Source organism: Salvia splendens, chromosome 18 (assembly GCF_004379255.2).
Source record: "Salvia splendens isolate huo1 chromosome 18, SspV2, whole genome shotgun sequence".
Taxonomy (NCBI): domain Eukaryota; kingdom Viridiplantae; phylum Streptophyta; class Magnoliopsida; order Lamiales; family Lamiaceae; genus Salvia; species Salvia splendens.
This window is the reverse complement of record NC_056049.1, coordinates 2485394-2494884: the sequence shown is the minus strand read 5'-3', so window position 1 is coordinate 2494884 and position 9491 is coordinate 2485394. Positions and strand designations below refer to the sequence as shown.

General features: G+C 44.2%; 1 protein-coding gene across 1 annotated transcript; it reads right to left on the bottom strand.

The window, feature by feature from the left end:
• Window positions 1-802: 802 nt before the first annotated feature.
• Window positions 803-4900, bottom strand: LOC121775749 (LRR receptor-like serine/threonine-protein kinase GSO1). Its single transcript, XM_042172785.1, has 2 exons — window positions 1387-4900; window positions 803-1215 (listed from the first exon to the last, which is right to left on the bottom strand). Exons 1-2 carry the CDS (start codon window positions 4742-4744, stop codon window positions 845-847), a joined length of 3729 nt encoding a protein of 1242 aa, XP_042028719.1. The 5' UTR covers window positions 4745-4900; the 3' UTR covers window positions 803-844.
• Window positions 4901-9491: the final 4591 nt, after the last annotated feature.

The window sequence follows — 9491 nt, the reverse complement described above, 5'->3', positions numbered from 1 at the left end:
TTGCAGTTCAGATATTTGGAAGAGGTGACTGTTGTTCATCATCATCATCATCATCATCATCATCATCATCATCATCATCATCATCATCATCATCATCATCATCATCATCATCATCATATAACCTTAATTACGAGTACTTGTCTGGATCATTAATTGATAGATGAATTAGAACAGACTTTCATACTAATTAATCTTGTAGTATGATAAAATAAATTCCAGGATCAAGTGCATGAGCCAAATGAGAGTGTATTAATTTAGTATGGAAGGTGACCTATATATACTTTATAACTTACAGAGTAGGCTAATGGGCTTAGTTTCAGTTGCTCTGTCAACATGGGTTTGCTCCGTTATTTTCTTTGAAATTAAACATTTTTGTGAGCCACATTTGTTTGCAACCCTTCTTACATGTCATGTTTATTCCATACTAAAGTGCATTTTAGATTTTAAAAAAAATATTCAAATGTTATAAACATAATTAGAATTGACGAGAAAATTGCAACAATCTTTATTCTAGATGAACTAAAAACATTTAACACCAAATGTTATTGGTTCATTTTAAGCCAAGATTATTGTGATTGCCTCGTTGATTTCTTCAAAAAGTTTGGAACCATGACCCAAACGTCACAAACATTATGTTTAGGACTTAAATTTTACAAAAAAGTCCTATGAAGATGACTTTTACACTTGTGAACATAACTTATGGAACATGGTAATTCTTCAAATTAACAACTCAAAATGGTAAGAAAATGACTAACTTTTGAAGCATCCTACCTATTGAAAACAACTTTTTAGCAACAAGGAATGAAGTTGGAATCCTGACTTTTTGATTAGTAGTATGAGTCAGCTATACATACACATGTGCATCTGGACTCATCTTCCCAGATGGAACAACTGCATCATTCAACACACGCACCAATTGATCACACGCTTGTCGCGACGTCGGCCTCTCCGAAGGCGCGGTTTTCGTGCATCGCATTGCTATCTCCAGCACTTGCAGCATGGCACTCAACTCATCCGGCAAGAGCGGTTTCATCCTCGGATCCACGAGCTCCTCGCCCCCGCCACTCTCCATCCCCGTCTCCACCCACTGCACCACGTCCATCTCCGCGCCAAACCTGTCGTCCGTCGGCATCCTCCCCGTCACGAGCTCCACGAGCACAATGCCCATGCTGTATACGTCGCTCTTTTCCGTCGCCTTCATCGAGTAAGCATACTCTACAACAACAACAACAATATTACTCTAAACAGTCATTCTCAAATATATCATGCTTGCCGGAGTACGTCAGTATTGACACCAATACTGACGTACTCTGCAACATAATATTACTCTAAATAGTCATTCTCAAATAGATCATGCTTGCCAGTATTGGCATAGTTCGCAGGTACCTGGGGCAATATAGCCGTAGGAACCCGCGAACATTGAGTTCGACTCTGTGTTCACCGAGTCTTGATTATCGGATATAGCCTTGGCTAGTCCGAAATCACCCAAATGAGCCTCCATGTCGGCATCAAGCAACACATTGCTCGACTTCACATCCCGGTGGAGGATCTTTGGCACGCAGTCGTGATGGAGATACTCCATCCCCTGCGCCAACCCCACCGCGATCCTCAGCCTCGCGTCCCAGTCAAGTATCCTCTTCTTCTTGTCATCTTTCTCTGCATCGTACAGCCAATCCCACAAGCTCCCGTTCTCCATGTACTCGTAGATAAGCAAGTTTGACCCGGCCCTCGGGTTGCTGCAGTGCCCCAACAGCCTCACCAGATGCCGGTGCCTTATCCTCCCTAGAGTCTTGATCTCCCTAGCAAAGCTTCTATCCAACATCAGATCATCCTTCCTCGCGATTCTCTTGATCGCAACCGTCTCTCCCGTGAACAGCTCGGCTCGGTAGATGGTTCCCGACCCCCCACACCCGATTACAAACTCATCGCTAAGATTGTTTGTAGCTTCCATGAGATCCATCCATCGGAAATCACACCTCCCGGCTCCATTATCGAACAGCGGCCGCCTCTGCTGCGATGAGCTAGACGAGTCGGCTTCACTAGCCAACGCATAAGCTTCTCTCCTACGCTTGAAAAACAGAGCAGCCCCCAAAAGCAACGAAATCACGGCCGCAGTGGCTGCCATTGCCGATATTATCACTACCGACGCTTTACTCAACCGGGACGAAGACAATGCCGTTGCATCACCACAGTTTCGAAGAGGGGCACCGCAGAGATTTAAGTTCCCAACGAAGGCAGAGGCCGGCCAGCGCGCGTAATGCTTGTCTAACGTCCCGTTAAGCCGGTTGAACGAGAGATCCAATCTCCCTAAACTGCTCATTGAGCCTACTTGGGGAGGGAGTTCTCCAGCTAGCGCGTTGTGAGACAGGTCGAGTGATTCAAGCTTATCGAGCGATCCAATCGACGATGGGATTGTGCCGGTGAGGTTGTTGTAGCTGATGTCGAGGCCACTCTGCAAGTTTTGTAACTGCCCAATTTCAACGGGGATCGATCCTGTGAAGGCGTTACGCGAGAGGTGGAGCTGGTATAGCTTGTCGAGCTGCCCGATGGCCGGAGGGATGGGGCCGGAGAGGCGATTGCTGTCGAGATCGAGCACGTTGAGGGACTTAAGCTGGTTGATTTCTGGAGGCAATGTACCATTGATGGAGTTGTTGCTGAGTGACAAAATTAGTAGATTGGAGCAGTTGAATAGGCCTCGGGGGAGGCTGCCGGAGAGCTCGTTGGCGCCGAGCTTCAGCTCGCCTAGCAGCGGAATCCGGCCGATCCAGAACGGAACTTCGCCGGATAAACGGTTATGATCGAGATCAAGATGAGTGAGGCTCTTGCATAGTGAAATCTGAAGTGGTATTTCCCCAATTAGCAGATTGCTTGAGAGATCTAACAGAGATAGGCTTTGTAACCGACCGATTGTTACTGGAATTTCTCCTGTGAATCGATTGCTGCCGAGCCTGAGCCTCTCGAGAGCTGGTGAATCCCCAATTTGGTGCGGAATTTCGTGATCGAAGGCGTTGCTGGTGAGATCGAAGGAGAGATAATGTGGCGAATTGCAGAGAGGAGCGATGCTGCCGGAGAGATTGTTGTGGGAGAGATTGATCCTTGTTAGGTTAGAAAGAGAGGCGAGATTTTCGGGTAGGGCTCCGTGGAGGGAATTGTTGTAGAGCATGAGCTGCTGCAGCGCGAGGAGGCGGCCGAATGTGGCGGGAATTGCGCCGGAGAGACGGTTGTCTGCTAAATCGAGGATCGTCAGCTCACGGCAGTTGCCCAACGCGGGGGGAATGTCGCCGGAGAGATCATTTTGACGGAGATGGAGGAAATTGAGAAGCTTCAGCCTTCCGATTGTGATCGGGATAGTGCCGGTGAATCTGTTCCCAAAGAAATCGAGCATTTGGAGGCTGGTGCAGTTTCCGATCTCCACCGGAATGTCGCCGGAGAACTGGTTATCGTAGAGATATAAAATCTCGAGGCGGCTGAGCATCCCGATTTCCCTAGGGAGATCACCGCGGAGATTGTTCTGGTAAAGCGCGAGCGTCTGCAGATTCGTGAGATTGCCGATGGATGGAGAAATTCCGCCGGAGAGAGTGTTGTTGTTGAGCATTACATCCGTGAGCTCCGTCATCTCGTATATCTCCGGTGGAATACCGCCGCTGAGTGTATTATTCGACAAATCAAGCTGCGTCAGCGATCCACACTCCTTCAATTCCGCCGGGATTCCGCCGCTGAGCTGATTCTGCGCCAGCATTAAATGCTGCAAACTGGTGGCGTTGGAGCATATCTCCGCCGGAATATTTCCAGTCAAATTGTTGCCGGAGAGAACCAGAGAAACAAGCTGAAACATGTTACCAATCTCCGCCGGAATTTCTCTGGTGAGCATGTTGCCGGATAAATCCAACGTCTTGAGATTCATCAGCTTCGCTAGGGTTTTAGGAATTTTTCCTTCAAGCCTATTCCCAAGCAGATTCAGGTACTCCAAATTGGGGATTTCTCCGATGGTCGCCGGAATTTCACCGGTCAGTGAATTATTACCTAAATTCAACAGCTGCAGATTCCGAAGACCGCCGATCTCCGCCGGAATCGTTCCGTTCAACCGATTCAGCGCCGCCGTTAAAATCATCAAACCAGAGCAATTTCCGACCTCCTTCGGTACACCTCCTTCCAGCTCATTCTCCTGCAAAACTAGGGTTTCCAAATTCGAAAGCCTCCCTAACTCCCGCGGAATTGGACCGGTGAGGCTGCACGAAGCCAATCCGAGCGAAACCAAACTCCGAAGCTCCCCGAGCTCCGGCGGAATTTCGCCGCTGAGCTCATTATCTCCGATTCTGAGGACACGGAGATTGGAAAGCAGGCCGAGCTGCGGCGGAATGAAGCCGGAGAGGCGGTTGGAGAAGAGGAGCAACGACTCCAAAGCAGATAAGTTAGAGAGAGCAGTTGGAATGGGGCCGGTGAAGCTGTTTGACGATAAATTAAGGTGGAGCAGGTTTCGCAAACCACCAAACGCCGCCGGAATTGAGCCTTCAAGAGAGCAATTCGCAAGATCAATCGCCACCACGCCGCCGCCGCCGCCGCCACAAGTAACGCCTCCCCATGCACAGAAATCCGGGTTGTGAATGGACCAATTTTGGAGGACATTGAAAGGGTCGTGTAGGATTGATTTCTTTGCTTCTAACAGAATATGGAAATCGTTTGTGCTTTGAGATGATCCGAGATTGAGATTCAGCACGACAAGAAGAAGAAGAAGAGGTATCATTTTAGTATGTTTAGCTGATCATGTCATGTGATGATGGTTTGAATGTTGGAATGGATTCGTGCGTATAAATGAAGGAGACATTAATGGCGCCGATGATGTCGACCAGTTAGAGGAGGAGAGATGGATATTGGGAAGAACAACAATAAGGGAGGGAAAACGCAGCGTATTAAATGGAATTGAATTGGGGATTATTAAGCTTGAGATGATGAGTGGTAATTAGTCAACTAATCAGTTTATTTGGTGGGCCACGGCGAGGAGAGAGAAGTGACTAAAGTCGCCGGGAATGGAAGGCGACTTAATCCAATTGTGAAAGCTGAGCGGTTGAGTTTCCATTCATACTTTTCAGAGGTAGTTAAATATACTTTCACAATATTCAACCATTCTTCACTACGCAAGTAAAAAACAGAAAAATAGAAAATAATGAGAAAGGTTATATAAATAAAATCGAGATTAATTTTGGTAGACGGACCAAAATGGAAAGATGCAACTATCTATCATGGTCGAATGAGATAGTATAAAAAGTTTCATTCGTATTTCGTTTTGATACACTCTTCATCTATGTTTAGACGATGTCGGCTCTCTAGCCTGTGTGGGATGCAAAATTTTCATCATTGTTTCATGGTGGAACAAAAAGTTCCACCATTGTTACATGTTGGTAAGAGAAGTTTGGTCGTTGTTTATATTGATACAAAAAATTTCATATAGCGGATGGGGTTGATGGTGTCTAAATATGGATGGCGTAATGTTATAAAATGGGGATAAATTGCCAAAAAAAATTCATATGGTCAAATATGATCAAATTTTAGTTTGTCCTGTAATTTTAAAAATCAAGTTTAAATTTGTTTCAAGTATAACCGTATTATTTTTTTTAGTAAAATTGTAATAGTATCATTTGGAAATGTAAACAATCTATTATATGTAGGCTACCTAAATTTTTCAGCATGAGATAATTGAGACTAAATCCAAATTTTATAGTTTTTCTGACTGATTTTCAAAATTGTAGGATTCACATGATTTTATCAAACTTTATGCAGTAATATTTTTGACAATATGCCATAAAATAAAATACAAATATATATTTTGTAGTATCATTTATGTTACCATCATATTGATATTTTTTATAAATATATATATTTTTGTAGTATCATTTATGTTACCATCATATTGAAATATTTTTTATGTACTGTATTATTATCACCTCTACTGTGGAATTAAACAGTTTTTGCTCTTGTAATGTTGATTCCTTTTGATTCTGTGAAGATACTACCAAACCAACTATTCCTCTTTAAGGTTATGAATAATAACAACTACCAAATCCTCTACCCATACCCTCTTATTTATCTAGCTTTCTTCATTGTTAATTAGTGTATTGTTATTTGATAAGAAGAGAAGTGGATGTGTAGTTTTGTTGGGATTCAATTCGCACAAGACTTTCACACACTCAGGTGAATCACACACACACTCACAGTTGTATGATAACTCACAATGCAGAAGAACACACACTCACACTTAGAGTATCGAAGATGGTAATCTTGGAGAGAAAACTTGAAAACTCTTTATTGATTTTCACTACTAACTACGTACATGGTTTTGAGCTATTTAAAGCTCTACAATCAAGTAGCAACTGCTACTAACTAACTACAAGAAGAATCAAGAAAGCAAGAAGAATAACTGCTACTTCTCGGCTAACTAACTGCTGCACCAACGGCTAGTTTCTCTAGGCCGAACTTCCTTCTCGGTTCAAGACCGAACTGTTGCTTCTTCTTTTCCCGGCTCAAGACGAACTCTATTCTTGACTCAAGACCGAACTTTCTTTTCGGCTCACAACCGAGCACTCTCTTCGGCTCACAACCGAGCTCCCTTCTCGGTTCACAAACCGAACTCCTTTCTCGGTACACAAACCGAACTCCTTTGCTTCTCGGCTCAAGACCAACTGTCTTCTCGGCCCAAAGCCGAACTCAAAGCCGAGCTCAAAGCCGAGCTTCCTTCTTCTTCTGCTAGTTCCAAGCTAGTTCCAGCTCGGTAAGCCGAGCTTACCGAACTCCTTTCTGGCCGAGCTTCTTCCAACTGAAATGAGCACTCCATTATTACAATTCTCCACCTGAGGGCTCATCTCAGTTCTTGCACAAACATTGATCAACTTCTTGCAATGATCAAACTTGTCTCTACTTAGAGATTTAGTTAGCATATCTGCCGGATTGTGCAAGGTGTTAATCTTAACCACCTTCACCCTTCCCCTTTCAATCTCATCTCTAATAAAGTGCAACTTTATGTCTATATGCTTGCTCCTTTCATGGAAACCCGGATGTTTGGCCAAGCATATAGCTGAGCTGCTGTCACAATGAATCACCATTGTTTCTTGGTCAAAACCAAAATCAGAAATTACTCCCTGGATCCAAAAGCTCTCCTGTACAGCTGCAGTGAGAGCTATATACTCTGATTCTGTAGTTGAGAGAGCAACTACACTCTGCAGACCTGATTTCCAACTGATCACAGTTCCAAACATGGTGAACAAATAACCTGTTTGAGACTTTCTGGTGTCCAGATTTGCAGCATAGTCTGCATCACAATACCCCTGCACAACCTCCTCAGATCCACCTTCCCAGCTATTGAACACAATCCCCCAGTCCTTAGTTGACTTCATGTACCTCAATATCCATTTAAGAGCATTCCAATGCTCCTTCCCCGGGTCTGCCATGTATCTGCTAGTCACTGAGATAGCATGAGCAAGATCTGGTCTTGTACAAATCATAGTGTACATGATACTCCCTACAACACTAGCATAAGGGATAGCCTCCATCTCATCAGCTTCTTGCTTAGTTTTAGGAGCTTGTTCCTTTGATAATCTGAAACTCTGGGACAAGGGTGTTGAGGCAGGTTTAGCATTCTCCATTCTGAATCTCTGCATAACTTTGTCAATATAATCAGTTTGCAGCATCCACAGCTTCTTGCAGCCTCTATCTCTCTGAATATGTATGCCTAGGATCTTCCTTGACTCTCCTAGATCCTTCATTTCAAAGCTCGACTTCAGATCTTGTTTAACTTTCTGAATTTCTGTCATAGAAGGGCCTGCAAGTAGCATATCATCCACATAGAGTAATAGGTAGGCAATGGGAGTCCTGCCTGCCTTCTTGATGTAAATACAATCATCATATTCTGACTTGGAGAAGCCAATCTTCTTCATCTGTGCATCAAACTTCTTATTCCACTGTCTAGGACTTTGCTTAAGTCCATAAAGACTTTTCTGTAGCAGGCACACCTTGCCTTCTTCTCCAGTCTTTACATAGCCCTCTGGCTGTTCCATAAAGATAGTCTCCTCTAGATCCCCATTGAGGAAGGCTGTCTTCACATCAAGCTGTTGTAGCTCCCAGTCTAGCTGGTTCACAACTGCCAACAAGATCCTAATCGAAGTGTGCTTAACAACTGGAGCAAATACTTCATTGAAATCAATTCCTTCTTGCTGTGTGAAGCCCCTAGCCACCAGCCTTGCCTTGAATCTGATTCTATCTTTATCAGTGGTCTCAATCTTTTTCTTAAACAACCACTTACAACTGATCAGCCTCCTTTCTTTTCCATCTGTAGTCAGTCTGGATTTATCCACCAAAATCCATGTTTTGTTCTTGAGTAAAGATTCCATTTCCTCATTCATGGCTTCAATCCACCTTTCTCTGTCTTTACTCTTCATGGCTTCTTTATATGTGAGAGGATCTGCAATATCAATGCCCTCAGCAGCACAAAGTGCATAGTAGACCACATCAGAAAACCTTTCAGGTGGTCTTGTATTTCTTCTGCCTCTATCTCTTGCTATCTGGTACTCTCTGGCAGAATCTGCTGTAGGCTCATCAATTTTTCTACCTCGAGCTAGAGCACCATCATCCTCTGGTTCAGACTCACTTTCTGAGTCAGAGGCTCCACCTGCTCCTTGGCAAAGTCCCACTGGCTCCACCTTGAGGAAATCACTCTCAACTTCATTGGAGTCCAGCTTCCTTTTTAAGTATGGCATCTGATCCTCCAAGAACACAACATCCCTACTCACCACCACCTTCTGCCTACCAGGCTCAATGCACCAGAGCCTATACCCCTTAACACCCCTCTGATACCCCAGCAATATGCATTTTAGAGCCCTAGCCTCAAGCTTACTTTGCCTAGCATGAGCATAGGCTGCACACCCAAACACCTTGTATTTTGAGTAGTCACTATGGGCTCCATACCACATGTAATCAGGAGTCTCAGACTTAAGGGCAGTAGATGGACACTTATTGATGAGATAGGCTGCTGTATTCACAGCCTCTCCCCAAAATCTGTTGCTCAGACCAGAACTGAGTAACAAGCACCTTACTCTCTCTAGGATAGTCCTATTCATCCTCTCCACAACACCATTTTGCTGGGGGTTACCAGGAACAGTGCGGTGCCTCTTCATACCCTTCTCTTTGCAAAACAGATCAAACTCAGTAGACAAGAATTCCAAGCCATTGTCAGTTCTTAGGCATTTAACACTCCTTCCCTTCTCTAGCTCCACCTCTTTACACCATATCTTGAATTTTGTGAATGTCTCTGATTTTTCTTTCAGTATATACACCCACAGTTTCCTAGTGTAGTCATCAATAATAGCAAGGTAGTATTTCCCACCACCAATTGAGCTTACAGGTGAAGGGCCCCAGAGATCACTATGTATGTAGTCTAATGGGGCTGTAGAAGAGTGAATACCTGTAGGATAGGGTGCCTTCTTTGCTTTTCCAAGTATACA

Excerpts from the sequence above, each read along its gene's own strand:
- LOC121775749 (XM_042172785.1), bottom strand. The coding sequence starts at position 4,744 with ATGATACCTCTTCTTCTTCTTCTTGTCGTGCTGAATCTCAATCTCGGA. Across the intron at positions 1,216-1,386 it reads CTACGGCTATATTGCCCCAG|AGTATGCTTACTCGATGAAG; the intron begins GTACCTGCGAAC and ends TTGTTGTTGTAG.